Consider the following 14,505-nt stretch of genomic DNA (forward strand, 5'->3'; position numbering starts at 1 on the left):
GGGTGGTGCCACGGATACATTTGTCCATAATTTCTTGCCAACTATCGCTTGGATTCTTCAGCTTTGGTACAAGATGCACGTAGTGCAGACTCTGAGAAATTCCATGCCCTACTCATCAAAGCCCACCCAGGGCTGTTCTTAGCACACGAGGGCCTGGCTCTGAGGAGCGACAGAGGAGGACCTTACCTTAGAGGCCAGGTTGTCCACAAGAGCGATCATGGAGTTCTTGAACATGGTGGCAGCTGTTAAAGGCCGCTTGGTGACCTCCGTGATGCTCAGCTTCCCTTCTGGCCACATGCCCTTCAGGATAGGATTGGAGCTGGAAGCCAAAGGAGGAGAGAATGCAAAGTTAATGAAGGCCCTAGCTTGTTAGTGTGGCACTGATGCCAGTGGTGAGCTCTGTAGCCCAATGTTAACTCATACGCAGTAGATCTGTACCAGCAAGGGCCCAGTGTGGATACAGTGCAAACATAGAGGCGAACCAGAGTCAGCAGACAGAATGAAAGAAGGAAAAAGGGGTGTTCAAAAGGGGCCATCAGGGAAGGAAAGAGACATGATAAACATGATAAAGAAAAGCTAAGGTTCGGAGAGCAAGGGTAAGTGAACACAGTTTCTTTCATTGGAGGCCTTAGCAGTGAAATGCCGAAAGGGCAGAGCAACTCTTTCAAGTGGCTGATATTCTAATCCTGTTGGGAAGTCTCCCAATTTCCCAACTGGTCAGTTCAGTCAGAGTAAACTATGAAAGATTGGGAAGGAATGATGGATGGGGATGGAGGAAAAACAAAAGGACTGGAGCTGGTTCCTGTTATGGGTTGAGGTATTTCAATGCACAGGGTTTCACCTATTAATTGGATGGTTAGAGGCTTGTGGGGGAGCCAGACTACCTGGGCCCTTGTCAGATATGTATGACTATGTGCATCACAGAATGGATGCTGCTAATTGGCCCTTTCCCAGAGAGACTGAATGTGTTCGCACCCATGGGCAGAAGACATGTATATTTGGAGGCCCATCATCAGCACTTGGTCTTCTTCCATTACTGGGGCTAGTGCCCATTGCATTCCTACCTGTTATACATTAAACGCTTGAAATCCTGGAACAGTGTATCCTTATTCTTGTCAATGAATCCAACCACTGAATACCTGTAACAAAAGGCAACAATGTCAATAGGTGAGCCTGCCCGTTCCATCAGCCGTACCAATAAGACTCGCAATAACCAGAGCACCGAGCGCCACCTAATGCAACCCCCCTTCCCACTGGCATCCACACTATCCAGTCTTAGAATATTTTATGTTATAATGATAAATATTTTTTATTGCATACATATAACCATATAAATGACCTTAAATACAATGAAAACATCAATAACACAATATCATCGTAATCCTACATATCAATAAACCATTAAAATCAAAGAATATAAGAAAATACAAAATATGAATAGCAATGCAAAGAAATGGTTCACTCTAAAATTCTATTGGCTAAAAAGATGGCCCGTAATCAAAAATATATGCAAAAAATATTTTCCTATGTAAAGTTTTGAGCAAATGAGGCTCAAACTCAAAAATTTCAAGCACTAGGAGGCATCCATTTTGTGAAATGGATGAGCCTCCTGTGCTTGTATTAAGCTCTGCCCTTGCAGCACTAATGAAGCAAAAGCCAGCCAGCTGTAATAAACAAAAGCTACCAGCAGGTGGCTTTTGCTTCATTACTGCCAGAGAGCAGAGAATGCAGGTAGGAAGGCTGCATGCGGGTAAGTGCGTATTTTTTTTCTTTCTTAGATCATAGCAATTATAAATACAACTGGGTTGCATTTATGATTGCTGTGGTTTTCTTTCTAAGTTTCCCGGGCCCGTGAAATTTAAAAAGGAAACCATGGCAATTATAAATCCAACCGCGTTGTATTTATGACTGCAGCAGCTTTCGCTTTGAGTCTCTTAAAAAGAAAACCATGACAATTATAAATACAACCACGTTATATTCATGACTGCAGCAGGTTTCGCTTTGAGTCTCCCAAAGCGAAAGTATCAGCATTTATTAATACAATGTTGTTGTATTTATAAATGCTGTGGTTTTCTTTTTAAGTTTCCCGGGCTCCTCTGGCCCGGGGGAAACCGAGAAACTTAAAAAAAAAATCACAGCATTTATAAATACAACCGCGTAGTATTGATGCTTGCGGTGGCTTCAGCTTTGGCCGGGGGGGGGCAGGGAGATTCAAAGCTGAAGCCACTGCAATCATAAATACAACCTTGTTGTATTGATGATTTCTGTGGTTTTGCAACCACAGCAATCATAAATACAACTATGTGTTGTATTTATAATTGCTGTGCTTTTTCTTGTAGGCAAATCCAGGCAATTATGTATACTTTGCCGGCATCCGGCAGAGTATTCCTAATTGCTGTGACTTTCTTTTCTAGTTTCCCGCACACGGGAAACTATAAAAGGAAGTAGCAGCAATTATGAAAACTCCGCTGGCAGCTGGCAAAGTATTTATAATTGCTCTGCCTTTCAATTTACGTTTTCTGTGCTTCCCTCGGCTTTGGGAGCACAGAAGACATAAAATGAAAGTGAAGACAGCCTCCTCTCAATGTTAAGCTCTGCTCTGGCTGCAGTAAGCAAAAGCTCCCAGCAGGGGGCTTTTGCTGCTTGATTAGTGCCGCCAGAGCAGAGTTTAACATGCACTTAGGAGGCTGCTTGAAATCACAAAATGGATGCTCCCATGTAAACACTTTGAGCCTTATTTGCTCAAAACGTTACATAGGAACTTTCTTTAAAAATACGTTTTACATATATTTTTGATTATTGCCTATATTTTGGGACAATAACATTTTAGAGTGAACCAGCCCTTTAAGATACCCTATATCAAGTTATGAAACGTAACCACCTAAAATATTAAATTACAGTCATTTCCAGCCATGAAATCCACCTATAAATCACCAATTATTTCGTCCATCCATGCCCAAGATTATTCTTTCACAAATTGGTGACGTGTAGCTTCCAAGCTGTTACAAAACATCACAAGATGCTTGATGGTCTCAAGCACACAATCGCCACACAATCTGCAGCCTCTGAAAGACCTGCTCAAGCCCCTTCGTACACCTATGATTTCAAGGGTATCCACTAGGTTAAATATGATACGAATATAACGCCCTGTAATATACCCATGAGAAGAAGCCTCAATGTATTTAGGGTGATTGTGTCTTCCAATATAATAATCCAAAAATATCCCACAATTAACCTTAGTGGATAAACAGTGACCTGCTCCATATCGTAGCTATTTAGCAATTTTTTCACCACCCGCTTGAAGGCTTTGTGGGGTAGTTCAAAGGAATGTAGACCCACCGCTGGTGTCCAACAATTTATAACTGATTTTATGCCTTCTGTACAACCACCCTTAATGTGCAAGAATAAAGTGGAATATTCAAGAGCTATTCTACCCTGCAATGTTCCTTCGCCCTCAAAAAATAACTTGCGGCCCATAAAATATTCTTTTATCCATTACAGTCTGTGTCATAATTTCAAGTATCTACCATGAAAAGCTTTTAAAATAAACCTTTACATCACATACCCCAAATTATCATTCCTTACAACATTAAAGACATAGACCCTCATTACAAGTTTGACGGTCCGGAAACAACGGTGCTGGAAAGCTTACAGGCACCGTTATTTCCAGACTGGAAAACTACGAGTCTGCGGGCGGGTTGCCGTCCTGCCCACCAGGTCTGCCCTGGCGGGGCGTAATGGCACCCGCCTGCAGACTTTCACTGAAACACCAGCACCGTCATTGACGGTGCCAGTGTTTCAGTGGTCCCCACTCCCATAGAGTCCTATGGACCTCTATGGGAATGAGGAACAACATAGATACCGGCGCCTGACTTACCCCAGTGCTACCGGCAAGCCAGGTGCTGGTAACTGTTTATGGGTCCGGCAGCAACCTGCCGGATTTACCGGCAAGGCTACCACCGGACTCGTAATGAGGGCCATAATCTTAGACTGATAAATTGTCAGTAAACTGTGAAGTGAGTGACCACTGCTTTTTCCTGCAAATGTATTCAAGGCCCCAATGTGCTGTTTACCCTTGTTACTCACATATTCCCAGTGGTCACTCCACTTCAATTTTCCATCAAAAACGACTCCCAGATATTTATATTCAGTAACCTGCTCAATCATATTGTTATTGATCTTCCAACAATATCTCTTCATTACAGTATTCCTGGGCCTAAAAACCATGACCTTTGATTTATCAGCATTTATTGTTAGACCATTTATTTCAGAATACACCCCCAACGCTTCAACTTTGAGTTGTAATCCCTCTGGGGTATAGTCTAAGATCAGCAGGTCATCTGCCTATCTGAGCTAGGGTACCGCAAATCTACCAAAATTGTATGAAGTTGTGCCAGTTACCGCAAAAGCCTCTTTCTAATCAGCCATATAAAGATTGAACAATATAGGTGCAAGGATGCAACCCTGTTTAACACCCCTGGTTGTATTTATCCAATCAGTAGAACTACCGGTAGCATCAAGCCTAATTTTGACACGTGTATCAGAATATAGCCTGATGATCATGGATAAAAGACCTAGCAGAATATCCCAAACAACTAGCTTTTCCCATAACCGATGACGCAGGATGGTATCAAACGCTGCACTATAATCAACGTAGGCAGCATAAACCGGCAGCTCTCTCACCTTCCACGAATATTCAATCAAAGATACAAATGTTGTGAGAAACCTGAGCGTATGCTCACTCCTACTCCCCTTGTATCTTCTGCGCAGGTGGCCAGGGAAAGGTCATCACTGCTGAATCCTGACCGCAGGGGCGGAGAAGCGAGGGAGCATCACCTGGGTGGAGGGTCTTTGAGGATTGGGAGTGGGGTGCCCTGAGGCGAGACATCGTATCCACCTTTCCCTATTGACGACCAACCTAACCCTCCCCCAACCTTTATGGGTTATTCTAAGTTAGCTCCCCTCATTTCCCCTCTTATGGCACTTGACAGTATTGAGAAAACAAAGAGGCAGCTGAGCGTAATGAACACTATACCATGTACCCACTCTTGTACCGGGACGAAGAAGATGCCTGCAATGTGTTGTGAAGGTCAGGCATGTCCCCTTAATCATGGTCAGACAAGGTTAATTGAGAAAGCACACCTGCAACCTGTTAGAGGGTTGCAGGTGTATATGTATAAAAGGAGGAGGGAAAAGCAGCAGGGAGGCCTGTGTGATCAGCAGCAAACCTTGTTGGAAGAGAGGCGAGCCGCTGGAGGGAACTGCTGTGGGACGGTCTATTGTGTTCAGCATGCCGAGATACTGTGGACTGCAAGGAGAAGTGGTCTTAGAAAGGCATGGCGTGGGAGCTGGGACTCCATGGAGAGGACTGACGGCAGAGAAGCGAGCCATGTGGAGAAGCTTCCCTTTTCGTTTCATTCGAAGGACTCGTTCCCCCATGTCAAGAAGCCGGCACAGGAGTGTCTAGGGTGGGGATTTTGGCTCCTGGCAGCAGAAGCTTTGTATGTTCTGCGCTGCCGGGAGAGCAATTACAGAGACCAGTGAGTTTCTACTAGATCAGAAACCCGGTGCACAAATAATTGAACATTGCCATTGTTACAGAATACTTTGCATCAGCATGGTCGCGTCTCTCTGAAGAGAATGTTTTCGAAGGTCTCCGCTGTAAGGTCAATTCCATTGTTGAATGTTGCAGCGTAAGGAAAACTTTGAATCAGAGTGGTCACGTGTCTTAAGAAGAGCGTTTTTTTGAAAATCTGAGTGCTAGGATTTTCTTTTGAAGTGAAACAAATATTAAACAGCGGGCTGAATGAAACTGAACTTTAAGCCAAAGCAATAACCATTGAATACGGATTTGAATAAAAATGTAATCATTAAGCAAAACTAATGCTTGTTGAATCCAGAGGTGAAGGGAACTTTAGAATTAAGCAACATTACTGCATGCTGAATGTCGAAGTGAAAGGAACTTTAAAATGCAAGCAAAACCATTACATGGCGAATTCTGAATTTAATGGAACGTTAACTCGGGGAGGATTGAATGAACAGACCTTGTTTAGCTTCAGTGGTAAGGGCAAGGATAGGTTTTGGACACAGTTGAACTCTTGGACTCAGACTTACCTTAGTTTCGTTCAGGTAGGGAAATCCCACCTTAGTATAGGGCACGAAAGTCCTTTTACTATCCTGACATTTATTATAATAGAACAGTTTGTTTTGAACTTTGAATCGGTTGTCTGTGTCTTGCTTCCTGATGCTTTCACAACGTGTACAAATTATATGTTGTACAGGAACCTTTCCTGAAGCCGGTTTGGTTTTCGGGGATGATTCCATTAATGTCACTCCAGGCAGTAAGTTCACGAAGCAGAACCTTGGCAGAAATCTTGACTGGAATATACAGCATAGGCAGAAGACGATAATTGGAGGGAACAGCCTTGCATCCTTTTTTATGCACTGGTATAATGTAACTGTTCCTCCAAGATACCGTAATTTCATATATATATAGCCAATACACATAAATAAATCATGGAAGGCTGCTGTCCAGAGTAAAGGATTCATTTTCAACAGGGCGTTGCATGTGCCGTCCGGTCCTGCAGCACAAGAGCCATTCAATTTCCTTACAATAGTTTCTAGTTCCATGAAGGAGATCTTATATTTCCATTTTGCATACAGGATATCGGTGGGCAAGGTGACATTTTGGCAACTCCCTAGAGTGTTAATAATATATTCCTCCCAAGCAACCCTAGATACACCAGAAATCGTAAGGGTCCCACCTCTTCTGGAATTTACAATGTCCCAGAATAACCTAGATTCATTTTCTTTGGGCGTGTCGAGCTAATGCCAGCCAGGTATCTCTTTCTTTTTCTCTTTCTTTCTTTTTTCGGGACTTAACCAGTCAAATGCTGAACTCTCTCTATTTGTAATCAAAGTCGCGACCATCATATTAACAGAAGCTTCACCCCGTTCCTTTGAATTTTGAGTTATATTCCTTATATCTGTCCTCATTTTACGTTTTTCACCCAGTATTGCCCGGTCATAACGATCCCTACAAGAACAAAATGGTGTACCAAAGGCAGAGGTAGTCTTCATTTTCCTACACACCTAAACCGTCTTACTTATTTCATTTAAGGCATTTTCAAATAGTGTCATCCTCCTAAAGTCGGAATTGATGTTGCATGTACAGTTTACATGTAGGAACCTTGCAAGTTCATTTATAGCAATTTCATTAGCTCTCATTAGCTTAGACAGGTTCCACTTGATGCAATTTTGCCAAGTATTTAAAACAATCACACCAGAATGATCTAATAATTTGTTGTCATCATCATATCTAAAAGCGTATAACTTGGGAAGGTGATCAGTTTCCTCTCTTATTGAAATACACATGTCAATACACCAGCTTCAGGGCTGCCTGATTAACAAACATATAGTCTAAAGTAGAAAAATGAGCATTGCTAACTCTCGTGTATCCCATGTTCTTATGCCCCGCACAAAATCCATTTAGCATAGTGAACCTATAAAGGGCTAAGAGATTTGGCCAAGAAATATCCCTTTTATCCCATTAGACTTCTCTGCCAGCATGGGCAACACCCCTTATCGTAATTACCCATAAAAAAGGAGATCTGGATTTGAAATTAAATTACGGCCTATTAAAATTGGGGTACAAATGGTGCAAGAATCAAGGCCATCTTCCACATTCTCCTTATTTCCCTCATGAAAGGCCATGCCAGGCGGGTCATACATATTTATGATTAATAGGCTCTGACTTGCTTTCCCATAACCCTTTACGTGCCCCGCAAAGATAGTGTCTGTGCTTCTAGGATGTTTCTCGAGACTCCAAGTGTTATCAATAGAAATTAAAAGACGACCTTAGAATACATAAAAAGAGTGGCACATGCCACCGATCTGGGCCTTTTTGGTGGTCAGACTACCCAATCTCTGAGTAGCCAGAACTCATTGACACATACCAGCAGTCTGCACCTGCACTAGCAACTACACTACCCCACATCTCACCATCTTGAATGAAGAGGCGGGGTGTGCCCATAAGTCAACATCCAGTCCTCTGCTGCCAAGTACATTGCCCACTGCCCAAAGCCAAGGCTCATACTTTACCCACCACGCAGCAGCAGGGTGTTGAGCCGAAAAGGCCATCACTAGTACGGGGCCCAAAATGTTGTACTCCTTCCCAGGCTACCTGGTCACTTTGTAGAACAAACTCTTCCACTAACCTTTAATGGATAAGCAGAGTGGCAGCACTACGAGCGGGTGGGGGAGCAGTTCTCTCTTCCTGCCTCACTGTGGGGCAGGGCAGGAAGCTCTACAATTCAATACTTATGGAGCTGGCTCCTGATTCTCACATCCTCCTTACATTTTAGCCGGAAGATCTGGGCCACCTGTAAGCCGAGCCCCCCGGGCCACCAGGAATTTCAAGGCTCCCATTCTCACCTGATGTGCAATACAAGAGAATTGTGATAGTGGATACATGCAAGTGCCCCTCAAATGAGGATGGATACAGGAAGGGCATCCACGATCTGCATAGGGAGCCCTTAGCACAGTTAAGGATGGCCTCACAACATACTCACACCACATCGCCGGCATAGTGCTTGATCCGGAAATCTCTGTCAAACTCCAGGGACTTGTCTGTGGCACAAACCTGAAAAAAAAGGTATTTGACAGCGTGAACTTACAGCCAGTAGTCAGTGTGGCATATGAAAGCATGCACAGGAAGGATACCCTTTTGGTATACAGTGAGTGCACCCACTGCACATACCCATACATGACAAGATAACAATTATATGGCCCAGAGAGAAGTGAGGCCGCATGGGCGGGTTACACCAGTGCCCCTTACCCACTAGCATCTTACCAATGCAAATGGACATTCCATGCCACGTGACAAGCCTGGAAGAGACCTGGGTCAGTGGTTAGGGACACATCAATATTAGAACATGCAACACATCAGACACCACAACATGGCCTTCTTCCAATGGACGGTGTTGTGCACTGAAAACATGCAGGAGTAGGTTCTAATGTGCAGGAGAGGCCTCGTGCCACCGGTGTACATGAGTGATAGAGTCATGCAAGACCAGCACATATAGTTCAGACAAAATAATGCACAGGTATGGAAAGAGCAGGCTCCTGCATTCTTCACCGTAGGCCCTGCAGCACGTCTAGACACGTCCAAGAAGCATGCTGGATAGAAGATTGAGATAAGGAAAGAGAAAAGGAAATAGAAGAGGTTAATTAAGATTTCGCAACAATTTGAAGCCGAGAAAGAAAAAGAGAAACAAAAGAAGACAAAATAGAAAGACGGAAAAAGAAAAAGAATGAGAAAGAAAAACAAAGAAACAAAGAAAGAAATCAATGAAGCACAAGATACTCACAGAGAAGAATACCAAAATAACTTAAGAGCCTTCTAGACGGACATTCTGCTGATCTGCTGCCAGCATTCAGCACAAGCATGCATATTTTTATTGAGTGCTGCTACCAACTGATGGTTAGACCACACTATACAGTGTAAGAGGGTACAAATACACTAGTAGTTGAGTATGGTTTTCATGCAGTGAACACAGTGAGCAGAAGTGCCTCCAAGTGCTTGGTCTTTACAGGCCCTGAAGGTTGGTGGACTCGTTGAATTTCTCCATTGCTAAAGTCTTGCATGACATTGCAGGCTGTCCACACTGACAGCAAACGCAACGGAAATAAACCGCGAGGTATAGAGACAAAGACAAATACAGATTCAGCATTGCTAAAATGCAGTGATGAGCGTACAGCATCTTTAATGTGCACTGTCAGACACAGAACGGGGCACAAGAGATCTCTGTCTAACATGGGTCTACATGCAGCTGAATAGAATTGCGGTTGTTTGTGAGATGTTCCAAATTTGGGATCATACTGGGCCAGCTGATAGTGTCTTGTGGAAGTCAGTATTCATCTGATCCTAAATTGGGAGGATACAGAAGGTTCGACGACCACTGCGGAGTCCGTTAGAACTTGAGAGATTGTTTTCCAAATACTTTCAAGATCCACCATCAGACAAATTGGAGGTGATTGAGAACTGTAGAACCTGTGAAGACATCTACTACCTTATATTTTGGCGTAAGCAGACATTTACCTGCTTTATCGTGTGTATAATTTGTCCTGAAGAAGGTCTTTAGAATTATGGGCAATACTGGTGCCTAATGGGGACCGAAACATATGTAGAAAATAGTCCACAAAATAATCTGAGTGGTCCAAAACAGGCAAACTACAAAAGAGAATGTGGGGCCAAAATTACTATTGTAAATAGGTGAGGAGGAAAAGGTACTACAGTGTATATTACATTATATATAAATGCTCGAATATGTGTTAAATATTCTAGTGTGTGATGTCATGAATGCGTAAGCAAGGTGGTAGTGAGAGATGTGGTTAATGTGTGGTGTATACAGTATCTACGGTTTTCTATGAAATTTGTACACTTTTTTGTTAAAAAGAATAAAAAGAAAATATTTTTTCTAAACCTGATGATATGAAGAATTTATGTCAGTAGAAATAATCCAAACTCAATGCCCGAGATCCATGTTTTTGATTATATGCCCACACTGACAGGCCATGTGCTTCAAACTACATACCTGACACAGTCGGGTCATATAGTCAATCTACCTTAAACCGTGTTCTCTCCACAGGCGTCAAGTCTGGTTGAGTGGATGAGGTAAAGCTGAAACAATACTCCATCAGAAAGGGTTTGAAGCCTTCCTACTCTTTGCCATCCACGAGAGTGATGTTGAGGCAATGGTGCGCACCCATCCACGCCATCTCCCAAATCTCCACACATTTCAGACCGCTATAGGCTCTCGAATATATGCATGCCCAAGCCTCACACGTATTCTTATGAGGAACATTGCAGCAGCCTGCGGACAATGCCCATCTAGTATGATCTTTTCAACAACCTGTAGCTGTCCCTATTCCCTATCCCTGTTGTGGCCTGCCAGGTTACCTTCTACATCCATTACAGTAACATTTTCAGACCTGGCTGCCCACCTGTGCCCTCGGCAGCATCCCTGTACACTATATCGTACCTGGTGCGCTGTGGTTGGGCAGAGCAACCTATTACATGCAGCCCAAGTCATGACCCACACAGAGCAGCAGAACTCAGGCGTGGTTAGAGGGAGTCATTCATCTAAATGCTCTCTTGCAGATGTGATGAAGTGCCCTGTCTGGCTCTAAGGGTATATGGTCGGGTGACCCGGTAAGCCGGTTAAAGCCAGGTACTAAGAGATGCAGGACTTTGTGTAGTGTGGGAAGAATACCCTGGTCCACCACACCCTTTTCCTGGAGAATGGCAGGGATTTGCCACAGGGTCCCAACAACATTTTCTTTTGCCTTTAAGAGATCCAGGAAAATGCAACCCAAGCCTTGTGCATGCACATCACAGAACCACCACCATAGAATATCATACCCTTTGAAGAGATGGAATACACAACCACTAGCCAGACTTAAGTTTGGGAACCCTGCCCGCAAGGAAATCTATCTATGGGTGTTGGCAAACTCCAAAAACCTGCAAGGCCAACGGCGTGCATGTGCGAAGGCTAAATAAAAAGGTGGTACCAGTCTTGGATATTTGCTCAATTTCAGCGGAACATTCTCACCAAAAACATTTATCTACCACAGCTGAAGGTCATTGGACAGGGGCCTAGTCTCTATAAATAGGGAACGAGTTGGCAAACAACTGTGGGAGTCTGGGGAGAGTGGAGGTGGGGCTAAGGAGAGTGCTGGAGGTGAGAGGAAAGGAGAAGAGGAGGCCGGCTTGGAGGTGACCGGAAGTGGAAAAGAAAAAGTGGCTTGGAGGAGAGACCGAGAAGGATGTGGGAAACAACTGGATAAGGAGGAAGTGGAGACAAAAGGGTTCTATGTAATCTGGTCGAATTCATTTAATTGAATGTTTTATTTTTGGCAGATTTTGCCACAAATATATGCAGGGGGAGTCCCCCCCCCCTATACGCTTCCCAGATTATTACCCTAAACCCACACACCACATATATTTGGAGCAAAATTAATTGAAAGGAATTTGATGAAGTCTCTCGCGCAGTATTCTACTTATTCCAATAAAAGTGGGGGTGGTGCTGAGTGAACAGGAAGAGTTAGCAATGACAAAACAGGAGGAGACAATAAAATGGAAGGAGGAGACAGTGAGAGAAGCGGAGGAGGTGGTGAAACGGTTTGGGTATGTATGACATTTGCAAATTGCCCGCAGCAATTTGACCGAAAAACATTTGCACGCATGTGCGATTAGAACGTATGCGTATTTTATGTTTGTAATATAATTGAAATTATTTATGTTTATGTGTTTGAAATTGTGTGCGGGGAAAAAAATGAAAGAGTTTTCCTGCACACAATTTCAAACACATAAACATAAATAGGTGCAATTGTATTACACATATACATTATTATTTGCATTTGTATTTCCCGCCTCCCTTGTTAAGGATGCGGGGGGACAGCCCTGCAAGCCCCTTTTGACCTACTTACATGAACATGAGGAGCGGTGAATACCTCATGTTCAGGTAAGTAGATACGTTGTATTAGCCTATTTGACCTAAAACAAAAAAGGTCACTTTGATATTGATATTTTATTTCTATCGCGCTCGTACACAAGTGTTTCAGAGCGCGACAAGGCAAGTGAGGGCAACAGGGGAGAACAAAACAGCGATATTACTAGGCCCATGAAATTGAGTACGCGCAAGTGCATGGGAGAGGGGGAGGGGAAAAGTGCATGGAAGGGGGAGAAGTGGAAAGTGCGAAGAAGAGGAAAACAGATAAATAATAATAAGTAAATAATAAAGGCAACAAACAGTGGTAGTTCAGCCAGCAATGTGCATGTGCTAGGTTTAAGGCAGCAGACAGGGTAGGTCTGATAAGTGCAGGAAGAAAAACGGGGGAGCGACTGTATGGGTACAGATACAGATCCCAGTGCAAGGGGTGGCCCGGAAGCAGTGCGGGGAGGGTGGCAGGGTGAGCAGGTACCTGGGCCCAGAGGACAGAGGGTGGCCAGGTGCACTTTGGCCAGGTGCACTTTGGACCAGATGCAAAAAAGGTCATTTTGGTCTATTAAAAAAAGGTCAATTTGGTCATTAGGTCAAATGTTTTAGGTCAAATGGGCTAATACCGGTGAAACATCTACAGAAGCAGGCAATAAGACAAAGATAAATCTGGAAGACAAGCAGAGTAATATGGCGGAAGAGGAGGTGCAAGACTGAATGAGAGGGCAGGGGGCGATGAGAGGAGGGGGTTGTAATGAAAGAAAAGGGAGCAACGAAACATCAGCAGGAGGGATCACTGACAACACAGGGGCGGTAAAGCCATCAGAGTTAAGAGGAGAGGAAGAGCGGCCTGAGCAGGTGGGAGTCAGAAAGAGAAGGTAATCCAGATGCATTGTACCTTTGATTTACCAATGTGGATGGTAGAACGTAAGAGCACGTGGCAAAGGGACGAGGACGTTGAGGGAGCTTAGTGTGAGTAAGAACATCAGATGAGAGTGGTGTAGAGTATGCAGCAGAGTGGCCCTGATGAACAAGTGGAGGGCGAACGGCCACATAACATAGCCAGAAGGGAGAGTTGGATGCCAGTCAGGAAACCCCTAGGCTAGAAGTCTCTCCTTCTGATCAAGTTTACCATCCAAAGACCAGGTGGGGACTATGGGCCCCAACGGTTGTTGCATCTAACCTCATTTCAGTTGTTCCCAGATTTGGGCTTTCACAGTGTATGCCCCCTGGTGCAAAGTTCCATTGTAAATTGGAAGAAGAAGACTAACCGCTGGATCTTTTTTTATAAGAAGATCTGAGAGACTGAAAATCAACCCAGATTGAGTGTTTAAAATCCTGAGGCTCCCCGGGAGGGGGACCTGTACTTTGGGATTGTTGAATTTCCTATGGTTTATTAGAGTGGGCAGACATGAGAAGAATGTTCCTTTGGCGTGTTTGGACTGGAACATAAGATGAGAACGTGAGACCAGGACTGCCGCAGAGGAGGTGCTACGCCGACTGTACTTTATATTTGTATTCTTCACACACTTTTCTTATTCTGACCCTTAATTTGTAACAAATCCTAAATAAATGTTGCACACCCGAAAAAGACATGCCAGGCTGATGACTAATCCCAGTCCTCCGAGTGACAATGGCCAATCATTCTTGTAGCACAGATCAGCAAGTTCATGGAAAAACAACAAAAAATGTATTTCGATCACTTTATAGTAATCGAATAACCCTGTGGGTTACTGTTTAAAAAAGCGATCCCGTACTGTAGTTGGTAACGGGAAGTCCGGGTGGTTAGCTTTCAAGATACGTGCTCGGTTCACACGTGGGGCTATCCTGCACTTAACAATTGTAAATATCAGGAGAGCCGACTCAGCCCTTCATCATTCCAAGGTCAATAAATTCAGCACCATTAAATAGGGTACTAACAGCACCTGTTATTAAAAAACTAAGAAGAAGGAGGAGGAATGCCGCAGGAAGATCTCTGGAGCCCTGTGAAATATGACTTAAAGGA

The 14,505-nt window shown here is 43.8% G+C and overlaps 1 protein-coding gene across 1 annotated transcript in view; it reads right to left on the minus strand.

Annotated features, from left to right (window-relative positions):
• The window catches only part of MYO1D (myosin ID), a 780,763-nt gene that overhangs the window by 408,702 nt on the left and 357,556 nt on the right, over positions 1-14,505 (minus strand). The window contains exons 12-14 of the mRNA XM_069634169.1: positions 8,571-8,641; positions 1,065-1,139; positions 187-319 (exon numbers count right to left, since the gene is read on the minus strand). Coding sequence (XP_069490270.1) covers positions 187-319; positions 1,065-1,139; positions 8,571-8,641 — 279 coding nt within the window. The remainder of the gene's footprint in view (positions 1-186; positions 320-1,064; positions 1,140-8,570; positions 8,642-14,505) is intronic.

The sequence above is a fragment of the Ambystoma mexicanum genome, chromosome 13 (assembly GCF_040938575.1).
Source record: "Ambystoma mexicanum isolate Mex_15411 chromosome 13, UKY_AmexF1_1, whole genome shotgun sequence".
NCBI classification, from domain to species: Eukaryota; Metazoa; Chordata; class Amphibia; order Caudata; family Ambystomatidae; genus Ambystoma; species Ambystoma mexicanum.